General features: G+C 42.1%; 2 protein-coding genes across 2 annotated transcripts in view; one reads left to right on the forward strand and one right to left on the reverse strand.

Annotated features, from left to right (window-relative positions):
- The window catches only part of LOC125762387 (neurogenic locus notch homolog protein 1-like), a 169,927-nt gene that overhangs the window by 137,943 nt on the left and 6,575 nt on the right, over window positions 1-25,409 (reverse strand). The gene's annotated exons all lie outside the window — the stretch shown is intronic.
- LOC125762379 (uncharacterized) lies at window positions 4,833-25,174 on the forward strand. Its single transcript, XM_049424403.1, has 12 exons — window positions 4,833-7,263; window positions 13,481-13,674; window positions 13,769-14,004; window positions 14,206-14,498; window positions 15,506-15,585; window positions 16,545-16,643; window positions 16,721-17,049; window positions 17,322-17,516; window positions 17,725-17,894; window positions 17,973-18,149; window positions 23,496-23,692; window positions 23,997-25,174. The coding sequence occupies exons 1-12, from the start codon at window positions 6,504-6,506 to the stop codon at window positions 24,108-24,110; spliced, it is 2,844 nt and encodes a 947-aa protein (XP_049280360.1). The 5' UTR covers window positions 4,833-6,503; the 3' UTR covers window positions 24,111-25,174.

Genomic DNA, 25,409 nt, shown 5'->3' on the forward strand with positions numbered 1-25,409 from the left:
TAAAAGTAGGAAATTGGTCCCTATCGGCAAGGTTTATCAGCGTACGCTCGTGCGCCCCACTTGCGTGGGGAAATGAGAGCAAATAGTAGTAGTTGGGGCACTTACATTTTGTTACCGTCCAGTTTGGCACCTGCGAATGGATGCTGCAAAATGGAGCTGTACAGTGCCGTGTGATGCTTCATTTGCATGTGTGAAAGTGACCATTATTGGGATGGTTTACTGGTGGCACCGTTGTAACGGGAGTTTATTTTTGCATCCTTAACTGTACGAGGAATGTCAACCCTGTTATGTGTTTTTTATTAAGCAGCAGTATTGATGTTTGAAAATCTGTTAGCTTAGGGTGAAAGTATTGAATGATGCTGTTTGTCGTTACTCGTTTTGAATGGTATAATGAAGTGAATTGTTAACTGATACAAAGACACTAGTTTGAAGATCTTCATTAATTCTCTACTTCTTCTATAGAGCTGAATAAATTAATTAGCACAACATGTATCTAGCTTTTTGGGCGATATTTTGAAAGCATAAGCAAACAAAAAAAAATCTAACATAATTACATCAGTTTGATTGGATTGATTTTTGAACTATTTTTCGCCTCGTTTTTAACGCAATTTCAAAATCCACTGAATCGGGGAATTTCTGCATAAACACTGATCACGATCGATCCAGATCAGTAGCGGCTGCTCTAAATTTCGAATTGTATTATAGGAAGGGGAATTATTGGAAAATCTGAACAGTTTCCTGAGATGTGTTCGCGGTCCTATATGACTGTTATTGGTTTCTAAAATTCTCTATTTTCACCTCACTTTGAGATTGAGTTAACGAGAGATGGAATATACGAATAAATACTATATTACTCGGAAACTCGGAGAAATATAGAATTTCATATTTTTCTACTAAACAGTTATTTTGTTGAGTTAAATATTCTAAAACAAAAATTCAAATTGTGACCCTTTAGACGTTGGTAAAAAACGTTTATGATATGATTTTTGGTATGATTATTTACAACAAAAATTGCACAAAAGCTTGTAAATTGTGTTAAAAATGCTTCATATAAATTTCTAGACAATTAGATCTTTGGATTTGGAGAAATTGTGAGTTCTTTTTAGAAAAACGAGGTTTTAAATGATAAAATTATACCAAATTAAATAACAAAAACTGTACATATATGAAGAAAAATAGACAATTTTTGCCATATACTATCGGTTGAAGAGAGAATGAAAATAACTTATTTAAAATTTATCGCAAATTGAATAGCGTCTTTGTGGAACCAATTTCTCTGCAACCTATAATTCACATAATAAACTGGTTGCTGTTTGTTTTTGTTCTCATGTAGCGATAATGATTAAATCCGTTAGTGACATTAATCCGGTGAAGTGTTTGGCATTATAACCCCAGCCAACTAAACGATCATGTGAATATAATCTGATGAATGTGCCAGCAACCGATCACTCAAAGCTCGCCTGTTGTACGTACATGTCGTACGCTAGACAAAAGAATAAATAAATAAAAAAGCAGCTTATGGTTCTTGCACATTTTATTGAAAATAAAGCCCACTTTCATTGCGATCTTGTAGTTTGGTGCCGCTAACATGCACTGACATAAAACACGATCGCACCGCACAACGTGTGAACAGAAAAGGGCTTTCTATTTTAATGCACCTCAAAATAATCGTTGCTCGTAATTGTTTATTGCGCACACATCGAACCCATCAAACATGCTTAGCCCATGCGGCTTAACACGACCCCTCGATGTGGATTGCGAAGCGTTACGAAAAGTGCGTGGTTGCGTGATCAACGTCGATCAAAAGGCCACGCTGTTGCCGTATCATCTTCGATGCACTTTTGCAGCGGTGTACCTTGCTGATTTGTGTCTTGTACTGTTTATCTTGTGCCGTGTCGTACCTTCCGAAAGAAGATCAAACAGAGGTCGCTAATGAATTGAGGGTGAAACTCTCCTTCCTTCCCGCGCGCGTCGGGGGTTTTATTTTCCCACCCAACAACGGTTGGTTAAACTAAACAAAAGCGATCCAATGTTTGCAGGGTGTGCATTATGGTCGTTTTGCACACATAAGCCACTACCAAGGGCGGGCAGGACAAAGTTCGCACAACAAAACTGCCGTATCAACCTGCACACGATACGATATCAATCTGTCTTTGACCTTACGATCTCTCTTCGGCATCATGGGTGGGATTGTTGCATCCATTATCTATTTGTTTTCACCTTTTTAAAAGTGATGCTGGCAGCTCATTACGTTTGCTGGGTGTAACTAACCCATTGAAGAGATACTACTAGTTGCGAGACAAGAGTTGGAAGATTTGTGTTCCCTTTGAATCCTCAGTATGCATTGCAACACCATTTGTTGAAGCTTTCTTGAATTCGGTAGGTAAATGTTAAAGAAAATTAAACACCCCATATGGTTACGGATGTTTAAAATCGCCCTGAACGATTGCTAATGATGAATTTAAACACTTGGCCGATCATTAGTGAGATTGATTTTGGGCTTAAATTAAGTACTTGGCCGTCCTCTTTCTATGATGATTAAACTAGCTTCAGATGCAATTGCCACAAAGCCCAACAGCTCCGTTAGGCTCCGGTTTTTTTTGCTGTAGAGCCGTGGTTTTTTGATTACGGCGGCAGATTTGGGAGACGATTAGCGTTGTACTTAGTGGGACGTATTTGGGTTCCGGCACGACCCAAACGCTCAGCTTCACCTGATTTTCGTGCTTTAGATCAACGCCAGTTTGAAAGTGAAGCATTCGGTCGGTCTGCATGACTGCATGACCGTGTAAGTGATTTCTCTTCCGTTCCCAAATGCCACCGCAAAGGGGAGCACAACAACGGTGGTGGCAATTTATGCTGGGCGGAACGGGGTTGAAGGTGGAATGCGGCATACGGCGGCAAACTAATGGAGCCTCATCGTACTGAGCGTCTTCATCGTTGAATCGAATATTTTATTGCTCGAAAGTAAACTTGTTAATCTGAGCGTCGGCGAATGGGCAGTATTCTTAAATGAGTTTGTGTTTAAGAAAAAGAAATACACAAAGAGGTTCAACGTGTGGATGTTTTGCAGGCCCATGATCTCTTTTTTCTATAAAGCGCATACCTTCCCGGGGAATGTCCATGGGTGTTGATAAATGTTTTCGAGCTTCACCTTATTTTGTCACTGATGCGATAATGCGATGCTATGGGTGAGGTTGTGTAATCCATGAGACTCCTGCCAGCAGGTTGTCCTCAATTTGTTGAACCATTAAACGGTCGGCAGGTGCGACTCCGCAGTTTGCCGTACATTGCGCCAGAAGAACTAGAATGGAAAGAATTGAATTACCGAGCCACTGGCGGAGGTTCTCTCGTGTGCCTCCGAAACCATCGAACCGGCCAGAACCCGAATGTGAAGATGCGTGTAAAGATGATTATGATGAGCCCACCCATAACTGCGCCAAATAGATGAATGTGGCGGCTGCACAGAGTGTATGTCATTTGCCAAAGCTCACTGCACACACCACATGTGAAGGTGATCATGTTGTTTTGCGAGCACAGCGCGTCTAATAACACTTACTGTTAATGCAATTAGTTTCAGCACTTGTGGTTTTTTTCCCCCACTTCTGCAAACACAAACGCGCGCAGGATGGCAAGTACTGTTTGGAACTGTGCCGTCAAGAATACGGTGCAATGTGCGCTAGAACAGTTCTCTCTCACGTCATCAACTCGGCTAACTGTGCGACAGATCGAGATAATGCCGGTACGATTCGTCTCGAATGCTGTGTTCGGCGGGAAGCATCGATCGCAGTCACCGATGTGTGGACGTACCGCAAGCGGAACATACCGCTTCGGTGTGTGGTTAACTGTTAAAATCGGTTGCGCTTAACACTTGCGCCCAGCGAAGATGCGCTGTTGTGGCAAACAATCATTCTGGCATGGTTTTTTGCTGTTGTTGTTGCGGAATTCTAATCACCTCACTGCGCTCAGAATTAGAGCAAAATGGGTTCAGAGCTGCATACTACTACGCCCCATGCAACCGATAACGGACGTTTCGAATTGCGGCGTTTGACAGCTGACATATATACTGCAAACAAAACAGAAACGGCACGTGTGCAATCAAGACAATTGCGCCATTCGAAACGTCATTAAACGTCATTAGAAAGCAAACGGTGGATGACAGTTGACAGTTATTGAGGTAGGGTAAGTAGTTTCGGTACTACTAAAACATTTCCTGTTCCGCAATTTTATGCCGAAGGTGTTGATTCGAAGTTTTTTTCCCCGCGATTGCTGCTTTTGCAATCAAACTTCCGGGTGTAAAGAAAAAATCATAATTGTTTACTCACTTACCGGATAGGAGATGATCCGGTCGAAAGTTTTTTTTCTTTTTCACTAGTAGTACGATGCTGATCGCTAGTTTTGCATAGTCCATTTCGATACCCGGGGATCACTTTTTCGCACTGTACCAGTGCGAAGCTAATGTGCACTAAACGGCTGGAACCTGTTTTGTTTAATCGATCGGTTATTTAATACGGCACACTCACACTACACACAAAACACATTATCCAGCACGATGGAGTCGCGGTAGAAGGGGGTAGTGTTTTTTTTATGCTTATGGTCCCACACTTGGCTGATGATTGCCTAGTCATCCGACTGCATCATACTGCATGAGTTTTGCGATATGAAAATGCACTCGATCCTTTCGGGGCGGGCAGGCAAAGAACCACGAAACGAGGCAAAGCCTCATGCCACCGTACATTGCGGCGCCATATTATGCCATAGCTCGTGGTGTAATGTTGGAGCTAGCAAATGGTCAGGCGTTCACCAGAAAGGCGTAGTACCCGGTCCCGCCGGGCTGAAGAGGTGTCTTTCACCTGGCACGCATCGGTTTGCACATTGTTCGGCTGGTGGTCACTCACGAAAGCACTCCAGTGAGCTGTTGCATTCTAGAGCAGTTCAACGGTAGCCTGACTGCCCATTGGTGGTAGTTTCATGAAAGTGCAAGTTTCAATGCACACCTTTGCAATGTGAGGCTTAGTAGAATGCCTGGACCTTAGTCACTAGAGCTAGCGACGCGAGAAGTTGGACCCGTTGAATGGCGAAGGCACGGACGATCATCATCAGCAGTAGGTCGGCTGATAGCGATCATGAGGTCCGTGTGGCAATGGATAGATGTTTCAAAATTGTACACTATTCAATTGTTGATAATTAGGCTGTTCAAATCAAAACTAGATTTTATTTCCACACGGCCGCTTATGACATTGTATGGAATGTAAGCGCTAATCGTTTGGTAGAACTTGTTTTGAAAGTGAGCCACAATTTTACATAGCAAGCGAGAAGCTGGCAGATGTAAAGATACAGCAGTATACCAATTGCTAATCAATCTTGTTTTTTTTTTTACTAGCGAAAAACACTTCATTTCCTGTCATGTTTGTCATAGTCGTCCAATTAGCTACTAGTCACGTGTGTTGCATCGAATGTTTTTAAAATCCGGGTCTGAAAAATTTACCCCCACCCAGAGGCAGATAGTAACATTTGCATGCTTTCTTTAAGCAAATATAAACAAACATATCTTTCGTCTAGCGTTCCCTTTCCCAGAGGGTCAACCAATTCCCACTCTTACCAGCAGCCATAGGAAAACCAAAAAAAAAAGCTCCCCAGTGTTAGATCATCGAAAGAGGTAAGCTTACACCTATAGTGCTCTCCCTTTTGCGTGGTTCGGGCATCTTGCTGCACTAAGCACTAGTTGCAGGCGAATTGCAATTGCACCTCGGCACGAACCAACCAAACGAATCAAACCCGCAACCTACGTCCGGCGCGCACCTGGACACGCACCGGCCACCAACGCTCCGTTACTTTTGCCCGAGTAGCAGAAGTCTCCAAGTTTCCAAGTAAGCGCCAAGTCAAAATCGTAAAAAGTCACTAACTAAAAAAAAAACGCAGCAGAAACAAAATACACACGCCAAGACGTAAGCCATCGATGGCTTGGTACAGCAAGCTGCCGTGCAAGTACCCGAACGAGGTTGCAGCATTAGACGATCACCACCACCACCACCGTTAATATCGAGTGCTAAGCTTTGATCCCGGTCATCAACTGCAGTTTGCAGTTGGTGCATGCAGTCTTGGAATCACTTTCACTCGAACAGGACATCAGACGGACAGTGTTAGTATAACCGGCCCGATGTTGGTGAACGGTGCCGTGTATCGATTTGCTGCAGTTTGCCAAACTAATGGCAACTTTGGTCATTGTTACCCTGCCGTTGTGTGGTGTTTTTGAGGAATAAGACGAGTGTCGTGAATAGAATAATTGTGTAAAAAAGGAAGGTTTTTGGGAAGAAAGAATTCTTTGAAACGCCTGAATATTGTTGCAAGTGGCGGTTTGGTTCAGTGTACTTAGTTTCGGTCAAGGATTAATACGGCATCACGGTATCAAAACAGTGAATGGAACCAGTCTCGCTAGTGTGTCGTTCTGTAACGCGTGTGGCTGTGGATATCGTACCCTCAACACCAACCCCAGTACTGCTGCAATGGTAACCGTTCCAATCCGGATCGCTCGGTTACGTGAACGTCGTATCTTGGTGGTGGCGTGGTTGCTGTTGGTGCAGCTGCAGCTAGCAAAATGTGCCCAGGAGCGTAAGATCGACGAACGTTTGTCGCCATTTCCGGGCTTGGGTGGTAGACAAACTTACGCAACGTACAACACGCAATTGCCTCCATCGGTTAGAGATTTAACGGCAGGTGATCGTAATGTTGCATCTCGCCCGCCCGCGAATGGTAACGAGCATGTGCAGCAGCGAGAATCGGTTTCCACCACGATCGATCGGTTAGATCCGACCCAAGCCGATCTCGTACTGCCAAGCTACGAAACGTCCACGGTACGGACCGGAGGTTTACCGCCGGTATACAAATACACCGACAATGTGTTCCGAGTGGCGAAACGGAAAGCGAAAATATCGCCACACCCGGAAACGGGAACGCTGCCCAGAAAGTCCCATTCGAACCGGTCCTTGGGAACCGGTCGGATGGTGATGCAGCAGGCTGACGATACGTCGTGGTCATCTTCCTCGGCAGCGGTGGCGTATGCGCCCGGTAATGTGGCGGCCCTGATCGCACACCGCGCAGAATTGGGGCTGCCGGAGGAAACTTTGTTCCAGCTGTTTACCAGCCTCTTCGATCATGGCAACTGGAACATCCTCGAGCTGAAGGGCCGTGTTGGTGAGCAGTGTGCGGCCCATATTGGGCTGTACTTGCGCGATCTGCGCCGACAGCGTGGCTGGGCATTGAAGGGTAAGTACCCCGAGTTGGATCGTACAATAATTATATAATCGAGGTTTTCCCAGCAAACGGTGAAGGTTGCAATATTTGCTACTAGAAAGATCAATGCAAAGGATCATCGAAGAAATAAATTGTTATCTCACAGATGCATGAAGCATCATAATCAGTTGAATATCGCTGAAATTGTGTAGTGATTGAGTTGAACATGCTTTCGCCATACAGTTTTGTTGTCACACATTTCATAATCTTTCCTCGAGCGTATTTTAAAACGGCCAGTCATACGGTGAAGTGGTACCAATATGTGCACATATTATGCGGCCAATTTATTATGTTTAGCCACCGAATGGATACCGTCGTGAAGCAAACGGGCAGTGATTGATAGAGCCAACTGACTAGGGCCTAGAAGAAGCCTGGAAAAAGGTATTCGTCGATTGAAATTCCTTTGCCCGGTTCGTCATCGTTGTCGTTATTTATCAACAGTGTCGTATCCGTTGTCTCCCTGTCATGTATGGGAGCGATCTATTGCAAAATAAATTATTTTGAATCACACAAAATGGGACTCGATCAGTCAAATGGGATGTGCGGTTGTTCAAGCACCGGGTGGTGGGTGAGCGATTGAAAGCACCCCCCAACAGCATATGTCAGTTTGGTAGAAGAATGAAGTAAAAAAGGGCTAATTATGGTATGAGTAATTATGGTTTTACCGCTTGCTTCATTCAATGGTGAGTAGCGTAGTCTTAGCAGGAGTGTGAGATTGTTTGCAGGGAAACGGGAAACTAAATGAGAAATGATCGATGGTGCATTAACAATAAGGCGGCGGAAGGTTTGTTCTAATTAATGAATCTGACGGAGCAAACCCGATTGGAAAACAGCCTTTCGGTTGACTTCTCTGTGCTGTGCTCATCTTGTAGAAGCACTCTATTGGCTGTGTTAGATCAGAAACATTATGCCGTTTTGTACAGTAACCTACTTTTAATAGACTTCAGATGATAGGAAACTCTTGTTTTGGAATATCGTTTTAAAACAAAAAGTTTTTAGAAGTGCGCGTAGGTATACTGTGTTTTGTAGCCCATTCACAGGGTTTTCGAGGTCAAGTGGTAAAGCTTAATTCATTTCTCTCTCTCTTCTTGGCTTTAAGGTCATGCCGACCATGTCTGGATTACTAGATATATTTTTAGCAAGTAGCTGAGTAGTCAGTTCTTTTCTGGATTCGTTTCAAGTTAAACTGGAATATATAAATTTAATTGTGGAATTTCACTACCTTTCTCAAGCTTTTGTGAGCTCATAAAATCGATTCTGGACAAAGCTTTCTAATTCACACACTTTCAAAGCTTTTCAGTGTACAGTCTATATAGTGTATTCTATAGACTCAAATTAATTTTGAAACAAATCCAGAAAATGAGCACCATTTCACATAAGAATATTTCAAAATATTGCAGATAAATTTGTTGAAAATCCAGAAATCGTACTTACTTTACTATTTTAACTCGAAACCCTTGTAACGAGCTTTCAGTATGTTAATGGACATCATGGTTTACAGTCTGTTATCCGTGCTCATCGGTACTCACCATTGGCCGGGCAAAAGAAAATCATGAATAATAAGCACAACTGTTTTCATTGATAAATATTAGTGTTTAAGGTGTAACGCGTGGATTTTTTAAATCTGGCTCTGGTGGATTTAAATCTGTTCTGTTTGGTTGAACTTGAGCAAATTGGATCATTCCCTATTGAGGCTTTTATTTCTTGCAATCATCGGCTGTGCAGTTAATATGCCAATTCGCCTTTGGAATTGTCATTTCTGAGCTGCACGGATAATGGGACACCCGGATAAAAGGTACCCGTATAATAGGTGCTCCAATGTAGTAAATTTTCTCTCTTCTTGGCTTTAACGACCTTACAGGTCACGCCGGCCATTTCTGGTTTATTAGACTTATTTTACCAGTCCTTGCTACGGGTGAACGGTCCGGATGGGATTTGAACCCGGTCTTGCCGTGTGGACTGGCGCCGTTTATCACATGCCCTAATGTAGTAAATTATATTACATATTAATTAAACATACCAAAGGCTAAAATCCAGTAAATCTTTACTCCAGTTAGGTCATTGCGTCCACTAACGAAAGTTTATAGAAGTAACTTATGGGGGGATAGTGGCTGGTGGTATATGTGATAAACGGCGCCGGCTTACACGGCAGAACTGGGGTTTAAATCCCATCCGGATCGTCTCCCCGCAGCATGGACTGACCATCCTGTTTCGTGGTAAAATAAGTGTTGATACGGCCAGGCGGTTCTAACCGAGCAAAAAAAAAAAACTTAGGGGGGGATATACATTCAGAAGGTCAGGACATTCAGAAACAGATAGTTTTTGACATTATTTTAGAAATTTTTCCTCATAATTTGATTAGCTTGTCCATTTTAATGTTTCTCTCTCTCTCTCTTTTTGGCTTGCCCGGCCATTTCTGGCTTACTAGACTTATTTTACCACGTAGCCGTATAGTCAGTCGTTGTTAGGGGAAGACGGATTTGATAGCCGTCGTGTAAAACATCAATATTTAAAATTTGAGGAATATTTTAGATACTAATTCGTCTAGTATTTTCCAAAGTACATTTTGAAATTTTCAATCTATAAGCTTATTTTGCTAATAAAGTTTATTTTGATCGCCAATTTCACACCATTTTGTGCATAAAACAAAGATAAATCACTTTGAAAAAAGGGAAACTATGGCAAGAACTCATAATTTCTGTAAATAATATCTGGTGCAAAATTCAAGTCAATCGGTTCACAATTCTCCGATAAATTTTGAGTACCAATTTCGGAAAACGTGTTTTTGAGAAAAATGGCAATGCATTTACTTGTTGGTTAATAGTTTTATTAATTGTTGATTAATTTATTTGCCATTTCCAGCAGATGTTCTTGAAATCTTAAGCATTAAGAAAAAGCGTTAGGAAAATGCTGAAAAATAAAAATCCTTACTGTATTTCCCCTTTTATATAGGCAAAGGAACGTTTAGTGATAGCGTTGTCAGTTTTCATATGACAGAATCGATACCACATCTCATCTAAACCGCTACTCCGCAAGTTGTATTTGAAAGTCCATAGTACAGATAAATAAGCTCATTGAAGGCCAGAATGGACAAGTCCCAGTTCTCCTGTGCTGTTTTAGCTCCATAAAGAGGATGTAACAGTAAATTAGCAACACTATTTATTAATCAAGAACATGATTTTACCTATGCAAATTGCATTAAACACCATGATCGTACACTTTATTATGTTGTGTTACATTACCAGGGCAGACTTTCTTTGCTGATTCATCCGGACCGGACAAGCTAGCGATCATAAGTTCAGGACAAAAAAGATCAATTATTTAGCATGTAGGTCATGAAGTTCTACTTTTTTCCCACCACAGTTAATAATCAAAACGTGCTTAAGGTGTGTAACTAGGTGAGGAAAGAGAAGAACAACAAATCGCATATTAAACTCTTTATTGCTGCATCTGTCTTTGCAGTGAAGGTGGTGGCAGTGAAGGTTACAAAAAATTTGCCACAATTGAATCCGATTGCAGATAAATTTATCGAAGCTTTATTGTGTTTTCTTTTTTTTTTGCTTTATAAATTAACCGACCACCGAACTCTCGGAATACAATTAAAAGAAAATTCTCCCTTTATTCGTACGATTGTTCTCATTTTTTGTTTAAATTCGACCAACTTCGACATGGAGATTAGTGGTAACGGTTTCATCTATGTGCCAAGATGCGGCCGAAGAAGAAAGAACCCAAAAAAAACACACCCCAAAAAGCCAAGCGCTTAGCGGTAACAACAGCGCATACCGGCAGTCTAATGAGAAAGCACCGATTTTGTCTTGGTCCAGCTAGAAGACCCATAAATGCCGGTTCGTAGAGTGGCGGGTTTTTGAGGTGCCTGGGCCCAATTAGGGTTGCGATTGATCGGGATGTAAAATTGGTCGGATGGGGTGCCTTTTTTTTGGGGTGGTGGTTTGGTATGGCGCGAAAAATTCTGAACCATTGTTGGCCCGTTCGGTCTGAGAACATGCTTGGTAGGGATTTTTCACAGTTTCCATTTTTTTTCCTTCAACCCTCCCCATTTTGTAACTGTCTCGTTCAGTGTAGCATTCTTGCCGTGTATAAAGTCGCATGATGAGGTAATGCACACCTTTCAGCACCTCGTATGCATCGAGCGTTTTTTTCCCTGTTGTTTCACTCCCGTCTGTGGATCGGGTGTTCTTTCTGTAATGCCTTTTTTCGCGTTTAAAAGCGGTAATAATTGGTACACAGTTACGCACCGGTGGCTTCATTTGTACGGATTTTGTTTTTTCTTTTTTTTTGTTTGCCTGTTGTTACCTCCATTTCTTTCGGATCGCTCGCAACTCTGCCCCCCAAAAGGGGTGTTGATTTTTTTTGTGCCCCATGATTCTAAGACTATATAGTGGTGCGCTATTTATTCGAAGCATATGCTATTGTTGGTTTCATGCTCACATCAACGTGGTACGATGTCTCGTAGGTGACTCCGTTTTTTTGCGTGTGACAAGCGTTATGTGCGATGAGTACGGTTATACGCGTCGCGATCCGACATGATGCCCTTTTAGTGCCGGCAGCACTAATATAGAACATTGTGTACGGGCTTGTGCAATCATCTGCTATCTGAAACCCAACCGTACCAGACAATGGTCAATGGGTGGTTTGCCCGTGCGATGCGATGCGGGGCAGTGGCCGGGGAAAAAAAATCGGTAATAATAAATGCACCGGCAACATTGAGAACGGTACCGCGCGTGAGCGAAATTGGTCGAACATCAATTAGCTGAACGGTTGTTTTAACGCTTCGGGAGCGGCGTGTGTGCCGGGTGTTAAAGCCTTGGCGTTGCCGCGTATATTTGTTCACTCATAAACAACATGATAACTAATGATAATGTGATGGTTGTGATAGGTGTTAATTCGCTAAACAATAATTTGCTTCAACAGCCAGTGAATGGAGGGGCAAAATTAAATTACTAATCGATCGGAGTTGCTGCACGGCTCAATCTCTGAGTTTATTTAAATGTTGTTTTTTTGCACTCAATCTGTATATATTGACGCATGTCAGCTTATTGGACGTGTTTATTAAAACGGTATGCGTTGTCCACATTTTACGTTTAAATGATGGTAAAAGTTGGAAATGCGAAATGAGTTTGATTTTTAGAAACAAAAGATATTTAATGAAGTTGGTAATTAGTTTTTGAGAGTGTTTTGTTTTTATATTGCAGTTTATTTCGCTTTCGGGCATATCATAAAATGGCTGATTGTTATCTACCCAGCCAGATAATTAGTCCTTGCTACGGGGAACTGGATAATCTATAACTTTCGGTGTACTTGAGGGATCTCTCAGGAAAAATATGACTTTTCAATTCGACTTTATGGACGATTTGTTCGATGGATATTTAAATGGGTGACATGGTCTATTCCAGATTTTATTCAGGCTTGCGGGCTTGCTGTTTTTGTAAGCAGTTTAATTAATTTGGACATGAAATTATTGCAGGCTTGTATTTGTCTAGTTTTTTTTGCTATTAAGCCTTATTTTCTTTTTTTATTGGAAAATAAATGTATATTTTAATTTCCGTTGATTTATTCTCATTTTCGAGAGTATTTTGTTTTCACACTACTTCAGAGTTTTCGAGTTCGTGTGAGAAAGTTGCGACCATTTTTAGATTTTTTTCAAGTTGAAATGAAATGTGTAAAGCACTGGTGTCAAATATCGTTTTGAGTGGCGAATCAATTTGTATGTAGAAACCTTCTAACGGCCCAGTTTGAATGAGCAAATCTTGTTGTTGTTGGCCGCATCACACCGTTTTTTCTGATGATATGATCTCAGTTCTGGTTCATTCTGAGCACAGAGGAATTTCTTGCCATTACTTAGCGGATCAGTTCAGCGAAATGTTCCACATGGCTGGTAAAAAAGTAGATGCGGAATTTTACAGTTTTTTTTTATATTCTGCAAATTTGAATTTAGCGTATATAAAGTTTCTGTATAAAAATAAGTGTGTAAATTGAGAAAGCTCTGTTTAGAATCTTATTCACTTTTTTAAAAGCTCAATAAGGCTGGGAAGATTCCACTTAAATCACTAATTTTCCTACTTCACTTTTTGCTCTGAAATGTTCGTCACTTAAACTTAAAACCCTTGAGTTTGGTTATCTCATTAAATTATTAAAAAAATTAACATATTTCTCTACTCCTCTTCCACAGCAAGCGATTCGAGTGGCCGGTACGGTGGACAGTACTTTTTTGGCAACGAGTTTTGGATGGGTTCGCTAACATTCTGTGACGAGGTTAATCGCGTCCTTCGGCTTACTCCAATGCCTCCCGGTGCGCGGCATCTTGAGATGCGATTTTTCGTCGCTAAAATATCCGTCCAACTGGAACGCTTGCTCTCGACACAGGTAAACCATCTTCGTCGCTGTGTTTGTGGCACATGTGGCTCATCCTCCCCCGTGGTTTAAAATGTGTGGCCCAATTATTTACTTTTCGTTTCAGTCCAGCTCGATCCTGCTGGGACAATGTTTGCCCAAGTCCTGCACGGTAGAGGACATCACCGAGCTGCTGCGTAGCGATCCGATGCTGAATCTGTTAAACAATAGCACGTCGAATGTGGTGGTAGCGGCCACACCATTACCGGACGGGAGTCCTTCGACTGCTCTTACCATCCAGCACGTACGACCCGTCCCTGGCAGCTACAATCTGTGGAGCGATCCGAAAGTGTTTGCACTGTTGTACGTTGTTTTATTGTTCCTTTCAATGTCTATTAATATCCCAGCGGGTGGCCTGAAGGGGCAGGGGAACCAACGCGAGACGGGTTTTGGTTTTTGCGTGCCCATGAAATGGACGTAGACCGGACTGTGTCCCCGGAAGCGTTGGTGAACGGTGCTAAAGGAGTAATAAATTTCATTAATAATTAAGTTGCCTATTTTCAGCACGGTCCTGACGGTGCTGAGCGCGTTCATAGCGTACGCGTCCTGCGGCACCGGTACGGAGGGTAAACCGAAGGCGAGAGGATGGCCGAAGAAAGTGCTCGACTCGTCCGTGGCGGGCGTCGATGGGCATCATATCAAGCGTGAGCGTGGTGTTGCAGACGGTGGTCGGATGGGAGATGCGCTCGAGATGCACAAAATCAATGTGGAAAGTAATAACAATGTGTCGGGTGGTAATGGACAGCAGGCTCCGCCGGCAACGGACGGGATGTACAAGGACCGCAAGGAAACACGCTGTAAGTGCTGGTACTACTACTACTGTTACAAGGATCGATCGATCTGGATTGTGCGTAAGGGTATGGGACTGGCACAGTGATGGTCACTGTGTGTTAGATGTTTCAATTTTAAATTAAATAATATTTATTACATAACTTTATTATAATTGATAAAATATTGCTTTAAAGTTATTTTTAGATAATTTTTATTTTGTGCAATTTTTAATAGAAAAGTAAAATTTTAAATTATGATATTGTAATAAAATCATGTCGGCTACATTACAGATTTTTGTAGGAGAAGAAATGGTTTAAATTTTCCCCTTTTCGGGATTCTTTTCAAGTTGAAGTGGAACATTTAGATGTAAAAGTTCTCGTCTATAGCACTTTAGCAAGGTGTGATCGCTTCTATTAAATGCTTTTTCAACATTGCGAAACCTTTCTATAGAAACAATTTCAATTTGCACAGGCTTGAAACAGTAAGAAAGATCCGCAAATCTATCTTTACGTGTTTCATTTAAACGTGAAATTTGTCCAGGTTGGTTCACTTCGATTGAACACCCCTATAAAGCTCCCTTTCATGAAGCTTTTAAGTTGGAGTAATTTTTGCACTATTTTCAAGTTGAACTAGAATGTGTTAAGGAACTTGTGGGACATGATTTCAAATTTGAAATGACTTATAAAATGATGTTGAATGAATGAAAATTAATTACAACTTTATCATTTGCCCTAAAAAACCTAATAAAGTTTGACATTAAACTTAACCCAATTTTCCTCCAACATAAATCCAACTCTTTTCCTCTTACAATCCATTTTTCCTTTTGCAATTAAATACATCTTTTTTTTTCATTTTACAATCCAAACTCCACCAAAAACATACAACCATCACTGTTTCCTTCGTTACCTTTGAACCCCACCGGCAAAAGGTTACAATGAACCTTACATGGTGTACCGTTCGGTCCTGAACTTCTGTTACTTACCGCTGCATATTTCATACCTTCTTCGTGTTTTTTTTGCTTTCCTCTATTCAGTTACCATGCACGACATCCTGAGCTGTTTCGATGTGGGACCGAATGCGGCCTCGATCCTGTCGGTGGAACGTGCAAGCGAGGTAAGACGAAAGCGATGTTGCTTTGCTGTCATTCAAATGGGATAAAATAGGAGAAAAGTTTTGCTACCAAAGGTACCATCCATAACCATACAACAGCCGACAAAGATTGGCCCCCCTTTTATGACCCCCCAAAGGGAACGGTGAAGAAGAAGCCCGGACCCTGCGAATGCCAACGCATGAATGTGATTCGGTGAATGCTAATTCCATTACGGGCCAGGCAGTTAAAAAGAAACGATTCCAGGCTACGGTGCCCGGGATGGATAATTGAACTTCGAAGTGCTCGGAAGTAAATCCAGTCACAATGCATTCTTATTGACGTACCGCATTACAGGAACATTGAGGCAGGCAGAGACGAATTGAGCATCAGGCATCAGCAACTTGTTCCACCGTCCAACGGTCGTTTGATAGCATCATTCGCAGGGATTAGTATGATTTAAATTTTACATTTCGTTCTCAGTAAACATCGTATCGAATGTTTGATTTGCGTGATTTTACGTCCACAACGTTGCAAACCGAATGGTCATTAATTCTGACCCATGAGGTTGAGTTCTTGGAATCGAATTGGAGGAAGGAAAATGGGAAAGGGATTATGTGGTCTCACTTTCCTTCCATTTGCATAGCGTTACAAATCATCCGGGCATCTCGAGCAGTGTGGCAAACGTAATGTAGGGACTTCGGACAGATGGTCTATTTCGATAAAAACGATTTTGTTCCTACCTCCACCCCAAAAAAAAAGCAATCAATCGAATGTATCACCACTACTACCCCGGTCAATGAATCGTTGTTTTCCGAATATAAATGATTCCCTCGGGCGCTATCAGCTACTATCTCGGAAGCATTGGTCCCGTTCCTCTTCCCCCCCCCCCATTTTCGTAATCGATTGAAAAGCGGTCAACATTCCATTTCTGTCCCTTTTTGAAGTTAACCATTAAATTAAGTCTTTCTCCCCGTATTGGTAGGATTCACTGACGTGTGTCCATGGATTGCGGCTCTACTCCCTGCTCTGGACCGTGCTCGTGCATACGTACTTGCAACTGTTTGCAGTTTCCGAAAATCGGGTAAGATTTGTTTCAGGAACTCTGGACTCTAGATCAAAACGCATCCGTCTAACTGCGCTCTGCGCGTGTCATTTCAGTTCGGAAGAAAGATTGCGGAACGTTCGTTCCTGTATCAGCTCGTCGGCAACGCAAGCTTCTCGGTCGATACGTTCTTTTTCATCAGCGGTCTATTGATCGTGTACCTTTATTTGAAATCGGTCACCAAATCTGGCCAACCGGCCTCCAAAAGTGTAAACGTTGAGGAATGCAACGGTTCTACTACTGGCGGGAACCGAAACACTCCTGCAAGCCGTGATACAACCCTCGGGGGAGCATCGCGTAAAGTTGGCCTTTCGATCTTATACCGTTACCTGCGGCTAACTCCTGTCTACTGGGTTACGATAGTGACGAACGAAATCATCCTAAAGTAGGTTTTTGGTTCCCTTTGTTGCGCTTGGTGTTGTTCGGTGCTTTTCTCACCTGTGCGTGGCTGTGTGCATTTGTTTGACAGATTAATAACGATCCAATGTGGCCATCAACCGACACGTCTTAATCCCTTCACGGCACTGGGTCAATATCTTGATCCTCCACGCTCCAGATAGTGTTGCTTGCACTTGCGAGAAAGCGCCGAATGGGTCACCTTGTGTCTGACGCTTCACAAAAGCTGATGAATTAATTTCCATTGTCCCTTCCGCACAGATGGACGTACGATCGCTCCGTATTTACGCCGGGCATCATCGATCACATTACGTGCGATCGGTTCTGGTGGCGCAACATTCTCTACGTTAACAACTGGTTCCCATTTACCGAGATGTGTATGATCTGGTCCTGGTACCTGGCGAACGATATGCAGTTCTACGTGATTGCGATCGTGCTGCTCATGATTTCCTCCAGGTAAGGAACCCCTTCCGTCTACCCTAATCGTCCCCTCGCTGGAATGTGGCTACCTGGTCCCCTTTTCTAGTGCAGAGTTTTGTGACTATTTTTGGAACACGATGGACAGCGATTGCTCCACTTTTTAACTCCAAACGGGTGCACTTGCCGATTGACTGAACCTATTTTTGGTCTCCCTTTTTCTCTATGATACGATCCGTTACGGTAGAAATTTCCGTCTTGCCGTCGGTTTGCTGTTCCTGTGCCTGGGCGGTTCGTGGCTGCTGTCGATCTATTTCTCGCTGCACTATCGCTACACACACAAGGTGGCCGATCCGTTCGAATCTTTCGACATCCTCTATGACAAACCGTGGCAACGCATCGGACCGTACATTGTTGGTGAGTTGCAAGATTCGCTCTTTGAACGATATTTTGCTTAATCACAATGAAATATTCTTTTTTTTCTACATTTAACAGGCATGATAACAGGATACATTCTACATCGTCGTCCAAATGCGCCAAGGATTGTACCACCGCTAAGGCTGCTGCTGTGGACCATTTCGACAGGGATCTTGATTGCGCTCATCTTTGGCGTTTGGAACGGTGAACTGAGCGTGCATTGGACGGCTTGGTATGTCAGCGTTGGACACACGGGTAAGTTTGATGAGTTAGAGAGATTCTTTAAAAAACCAATAACAAAATTATAGTTGAGTTTTAAACAAGTCACTCTTTTGTTCGATGAAATAACTAAACAAAATTAGTAATTAACAGCTTTTAAAAATTGGTTTTAATTGTTTTTGAGCATTTTCTTATTATTCCAATTAATGTTGAACGTCGGAATGATATTTTTGTTGTTGGACATCTCTAGCTCATGACGGTCCAGTCTTTTCTGACTCGTTCACGGCTGCAGATGTGTTATTATGGTAGAATTAATTATTTTGCTACGGGTAAATACATTTATGGCTAGAAATGGCGAAGAAAAATTATTGTGGAGGGTCACAAAAAGAAGTATAATACAACAAAATACTCATTACAGCAAATTTTATCGTAAATATGAACATGAGTAATGTCTTCTCAATTAATAGTAATCCGTTCGAGTTTCGTTTATTTTGTCTAAATCAAATATTCTTGATATGGATCAACAGTTTTGGTGGTTTAGCAGCTCATACTAGCTCACTCTAAGTAAATTCCACCAATTATGTTTAGATTATGGTTGTCCTATACATATACCGTTGAGTTTGGTGATAGTAAGGGTTTTTCTTAAGCCCGTCGTCGTAGTTCCAGAAAGAGAAGGAGTAGAAACGCCATAATAACGACAGCTGGTCGTCAAATGATACTAATTGCATTACTTCACTCTGCGTACTAATTTGACCTAATGTTTTACGCCTGAAACTATGCAATACCCATTTTAAGCGTACATTTTTAAGCTTTACGAGGCTATAAAAAATCCATTTCCTGAAAGAATTTATCCCACAAGGATTGACTTTCTCGTGTTTGTAAAATGAAATTATTATTAATATTTTATATGCACCTTTCAGAACAGCACAGTATTTTTCACCTCATTTTTATATCTGTACTGTGATTGGGTAAATATTGTATCACAGTCACAAAATCAAAAATATAGTAAAAAAAATCGAATTCAACCAATATTCGGGATACATTTTGCTTTCAATCCCATTAAAACATAATGATTGCTTTTCGTTGCCATAAATAAATTCCCTTGACAAGTAGTAAGCAATCATCAATCGACAATTTATGTTTTTTTCACATTTATGGTAATGCATCAAATATATCGTGCCCATATTGCTGATCATTTATTTAACACTGCATATGAAATGAGGAGTTGCGATTGGAACTTCTGTTTTCTGTCTGTACTTTGTGCCGTTTTTTTTCCTCTCGCCCTTCGTTATATCAACGCAATCAGACATCGTGTAAGCCCATGCGGTCTCCCCGTACCATTATGGTTAAGCGGATAAAAGCAGTCAGGATTTGTCTTGTTTTTCTTGCTTAATTCTACCCCTGCCCCCAAATATTTGACTGTGATGAATTCACAATGAGTTTGTTGCTAACCCAATGCCGAATGATTCCGTGTGCTCTCGGTGCAGAGAATTAATTTAAATCCACTAGTTTGTCACAATGTCAAACGGTGGCAGGTACATCGTTGTTAACATTGTCAGTACGACTCTATCACAAACATTGTACATGAGCGTTTTTGCGAAGTTTACTAACGTAATTAGCGCCAACGGTAACGAACGCAGTTGCAATTGGTTCTCGACGAGTTATTCTACACTGTCACTTCCTGGGTCCCAGATGTGTGTCAGGACTGGAAGGTAAAATAAAATAGAAGATAAACTACACAGCGGCCACCCAAACCGCGTGACGGGCGTACATTGTAGCGGTGTACATTTCAGCATCACTTCAGCTGGATGTTCTAATGAAACTTTTCTCCGGTTTTTCCCCCCTTTTGGGGTATTGAAATGCAAATGATTTCCCGCCATAGCTTCTATATCCCTAGCGAAAGGGGTTTGAATAGTAGTTGCGCTTGCTAGGTATTGGATGCCAAAATCGACGCAGACACTCTGCCGCAGTGGTAGCTCATTATCATCATCTTGGGTTCATCGAAACAAGTCAAAAGCGTGGAGCTGTAGCACGGTGGATACGAGTGGCAATACAAATGATGATAATTTGCACTTCAAACGCCCCACACTGTCTGGGTGGAAAGGGAGCCGGTGGGGGGGGGGGGGGAGTCATTGGGGATTAGGAGAGTGGAAACAAAACGGCCGGAAAGCCCTCGGGAGGTGTGAAAAAGGGATGGAGAAAATTTTCGGTATAGAAACTAGAAATTACTTTCGAGCCGGAATGTGCGTGGTTCCTCAAAAAAAAAAATCCCCCCCCAAAAAAAAGCTTTCCTTTCCTGGTCTATAGCTGCTTTCGTTCAAGCACACTGTAAACGTAAGTCAAGATTAGTGGACACCGAACCTGCTGAAGATCTTGTTGACACTGATTTGTGCCAAAAAGTGGTAGGGAAAAGCGGAATGTTCGAAATGTGAACAAAAAAAAATCAACTTCAATTTCGAAGTGCATCCGGAGTAAGCTGGGGACGTCTTTTAGTTCCTCCATCACATACACGTCTCAGACAGACAGACGGGAGGGAACTTTTTTTGTTGTTGCAGAAGAGGGTTGATAGGTAAAATTTTCTACCAAAGTAATTTAAAGCTTTACTTCCTTTTTCCACCCCTACCGATCGATCCTCGCACACAGTTCATTATTCCATGCAGCAAAAGGAAGTTTAGGGTGTTGCTTCCCAATTTCTGTACTCTGTGTTGCGCTGCATTTCAATTTCGCTTTCCTCATGGAAAATAAAAAAAAACGCCACCACCACCACCACCACCTCTAAAAGACGGGAAAAGCACTGAAGGAAAAGTAAACGAGCAAAAAAAAAGGCAAACCCCAAGTAGGAACGACATTAGGAAAGTGACCGGAGCGGCTAATTGAAGTGCTGCTCAAAATTGTACACCTTCGAATCCCTCATCGAATTAAGGCGATAGATGCAGCGAGCGGTATGGAGAAGGAAAACGAGGAGATTGAGGTGGGAACGAGCGGATAAGAGGGTGGGAATCATTTTAAGCAAAAGAAAGCCAAAAACCATTTGAATCGTGGAAAGGAAGATGTTCCGGAGGGAAAAAAAGTGAATCTTCTTTTCCGTTTCCGATCGATTTGATTCGTCAAAATGTTGTCCAACGGTTGACCATTTCTCCTTCTCTCCCTCTACATTGAAGATTTAATATGGAAGGTATACTAACGGTTTGAAGGGTTCGATGGAACTTCGGCTGAGTGATGACTTTCATTCTCGGCTGTTGGAAAAATCGGGCTAGTATGTGTGTTTTTGTGTGGTGAATAAAAAAAATGGAGTCATTAGCGATGAGTGTCATTATTTGATAGATCGGCTAAGGGAGAGTTTCCATCATCCTAATGCTTTGGAAGGAAAGCTACTTCCGCTAGGTAGACTTGTAAAGCGAATATATTTCGATAATATTTCTTGAAAGACGAATGTACTAAGATGTAGATTTTTTAGAGTGAATGTTCATTAATTAAATCAACTTGTTTTCATACAATATTAGCATCGAACCGAAACACTCACCAGTTTTGTAATCCAAGAAACTTATTCATTGAACAAGATAAAAGCACAATGAAAGCTTCCTTTTCTCGAATGCGACACAGCTGCTTAGATTTCATCGGTTGATAGCAAAAGTTTGCTTACACTCAATCTAAGCAGGCAGAGACATTACTATTCAAGATTGAAATGAGTTTTCCCTTTGCCGTGATAGAAAATGGGCTTTCAAATAAGATCAGTAGTGAAGCGAGTTGATGCGCCCTGTGCTGTTATAGATGGGAACTTTATCCGGTTTTTTTTTTTGGGGAGGAAAGCTTTTCATTCTTTGTATTTAGAAAATCTTCACCTGGCCCCATTTACTAACTGTTACTACCATATAAATTTCCATTTCCAAATGCCGGCGGCGCATTTTCGAAACAAAAGCCACTCCGGGACCACAATTGCTATTGACCCAATGCGAAAGAATTCAATTTGCCTTCGACAAGCTGACGAAAGCTCTCACCACAACCTTGACGTCTGTGCATGGTTATTTACAGGGTAGAAACGTGATGTGGTGCGGGAGGGGAATGAAGAGGGGGGGAGAGGGATAGAAAAGAAAACACAATTGGCCTTGCCACTTGTAGTGAAGTTTTTTCGGGAGAAACCAGCGACAAAACAATTACCGTCACATTTCCTGATTTCCAAACGGCGATGGATTCCCCGGGTGCTTTCCATACCCTTCAAAAAACACAAAAAAAACGGTCGGGATTTCAATGCGTGACCACCATCATCGAAGTACCGTTGAAGTGGCAACTAACACTTGGGACACCTTTCACGCGATACGCAGGCCCTGGGATGGTTCTTCAGCTTTTAGCTGTTGTTGTTCGGTTTCGATAGCGTCTTAATTGAATGTGACCACGATGGCGTTGGCGGATAGTTTTGATGGAGTTTTGTGTGTCGCGTTTTTTGTTTTCTTTTCTTCACTCCATTTTCGCTTTGTTTTGTCATTTATCTTCACATGGAGTTGGTTAATTAAGCATCGACTACAGCATATTTATGCTACTAGTCACTCTCCTAGTCTGGTTTGTGCGTTGTTTTATGTTGTTCACTGTTTGGAAATGATCTCTTATTTGCTTGTGCACGTTTGTTGCCCAAAACAAACAAACAGGAAGAATTGTCATCGTCTCTAGGGGGGGAGGGTTTGTTGTGCGGAAAAGTTTTAATTGATATTCACTGCTGACAAGAAAACTTCCCCAAAACCCTCTCTCCCCACTAATCCATTGTATGCCGTAGCATCGAATGTCCTACTTTTGGGAGAATGAAAAAATCTGCACAAAAGTTGCAAAAGTCGCATTCCCAAGTTTCGTAAGCTTCCCAAGATTCGCCCCTAGAAAATGGCACATCTACTCCTATTCAGCATCGTGCCAGGAATCGAAACTTGCACGATCGATATTTTACCCTCCCGGAAATCGGAATCACATTAATTTAAACTGCGCTCGAATTATTCATGTGTAACATCTGCACTAATCAAGTAATCGGTTGGTGATGATGGTGATGGTGCTTCGTACCACTGTTTGTTCACGGTTGCGATAGCAACGTACTTTGCGAAACAAGCGTGCCGAAACTTACTCCGATGTACAACGAACAAATACTGGAACATTGCTATTAGCAGTGGTCAGTGGTAGTGGTAGTGATGGTAGTACACGCATTTAAAGTTGTTTATTTTGCGGATAGCGAAAAATCAATAGTCGAATCTATTTACCTGCATGCTGGCCGCTTTTGTTCTCAGAATAAAACCCACTCACACGTACATAGGTTCATAAATCGATTGTTGACCATCATCTTTCTTTGCTTTTTTTCTCCCTTTCTGGGTGGGATTGGTATTGGAAAATCTTCCTGCCACATAGCCTGGGGTTTGGCACTGATGTGGATAACGCTGTCCTGCTGCTGGGGCTATTCGAACTTTGTCAACGGACTGCTCTCTTATCGAGGTTTCTTCCCGTTGAGCCGGCTCGCCTACTGCACCTACCTGATCCATCCGGTCGTTATGATGGCTACCTCGTTCCAGCTCGAAGCACCAATGCACCTGCAGCACGTCATCATCGTAAGTACTGGTTATTCTCCAAAACCAAAAATTTCCCCCGTAACAAAAATGTGTCTGTGTCTGTGTGTGTGTGAGAGAGATTTTGTATGCGTACCGGTGGCATGGGATACAATTTTCCGGTCCATCCGAAAATTGATTGCTTTTCAATTCCATTGTTTCGTGGTTACCTGTTTCCCATCCACCCAATCACCCGGGGAATGTCATCATGATCGTCTAATAATCATTATCTCTCATTCTTTCCGCCTGCTTGGATGTGGGGTGCTCATGTATTTTTTCTTTCTTTTGTTTGCTTTTATCACACCAGATCACGGCCTTCTTCGGTAATGCGGTCATCTCGTTCCTGATCGCGTTCGGAATGTCACTAATGTTCGAAGCGCCAGTCATTAAGCTGTTGAAGCTGTTCTTCCAGAAAGCATAGTGAATAAAAAAACCTGCTCAGTAAAAAAAAATAACAACAACAACAGCACACGTACAAAATCCATCTCACGGCGTATGGATGAAGAACGCTCGAGCGCGTGTCCACTCGAACAGTCCGGCGACCCTATTCCGGTACACAGTTTTCACGGTCATCACGGCGCTACCGAAGAAGCGTGCAGCAATACTACACGAAACCGCGGGGAAAATAAAATCCAATCGCATGGAGAAAGTGAATGACAGACGGTGCTCGTTCGGTCGGTCCCGTGAGGCATGCGGAGGGAGATGGACAGTTGCAATCATGCGGGCTGGAAAAATCGCGCTATCGACCCTCGAGAGGAAACACTTCTGCGGCATGTGATCGGCATTTCAAGCTTCACCATCATCACCATTACCATCATCATCGTCATCGACCGTATACCATCATCCTCATCTTGGAGTGTATTTTACGAGGCGCGTGTCAAAGACTGATCAGGAAAATTTGTTTTTCGTTTCATTGTTTTTCCAACTCTCCCTTTTCCCCCGGAATGTTCAACACCCCCGGGTTCGCTTCTTCTGTCCTGGGTACGTTCGATTCGTTGCCGTCTTTAATTTTGCTGTTTATCTACGGACACGTCTGTCTGTTTGCCTTTTTTTTGGACCAACTTTTAATCGTATCAATTCATACTTTTGCTCATAATAATAATGATGATAGACGTTAACAAAGGCAAAAGCAACAACGAAAAAAAAAACGCACACATTCTTCCCAAAATCTAAACTGGCACAAGAGCGTGACGGAAACGCGTGTAAAGAAATGGTTTCCCAATTGTTCACACACGATTGGGTGCGATTTATATTGCCACCCAACCTAGAGAGCCTTGTTAAGAGTGAATGTAAATGAAACTCCTTTGTAAATGGCTTCCTGTCTTTTATTGTTTTGTTTTGCTTTGGCCAAGTGCATGCCCTCGGTGCAAGAATTACCAACATTTTACGTTTGTAAGGTTTAGAATGTTTCACGGATAGTGTTTAAGCATTACATAAGTTGTAGATAAACATTAACAAAACTACAATAAATGAACTTTAACAAAACTGCGATTTTTACTTGTGTTTGTACAACTTTTTCTTGTATGTCACAAAGATATCATCTGAAGCAAATTCGAGCACCAATCTGAGTTAGGACAGCCCAATTCAAATCCCATCCGAACCGTCCTCTGTAACAAGGACTGAATCTCCGGCTATGTGGTAAAAATTAGTCTATTAAGCCAGAAATGGTCGACGTGACCTTAGAGGTCGTTAGAGTCATGAAGAGAGAGGAAGAGAGATG

This window comes from Anopheles funestus, chromosome 2RL, assembly GCF_943734845.2.
Source record: "Anopheles funestus chromosome 2RL, idAnoFuneDA-416_04, whole genome shotgun sequence".
NCBI classification, from domain to species: Eukaryota; Metazoa; Arthropoda; class Insecta; order Diptera; family Culicidae; genus Anopheles; species Anopheles funestus.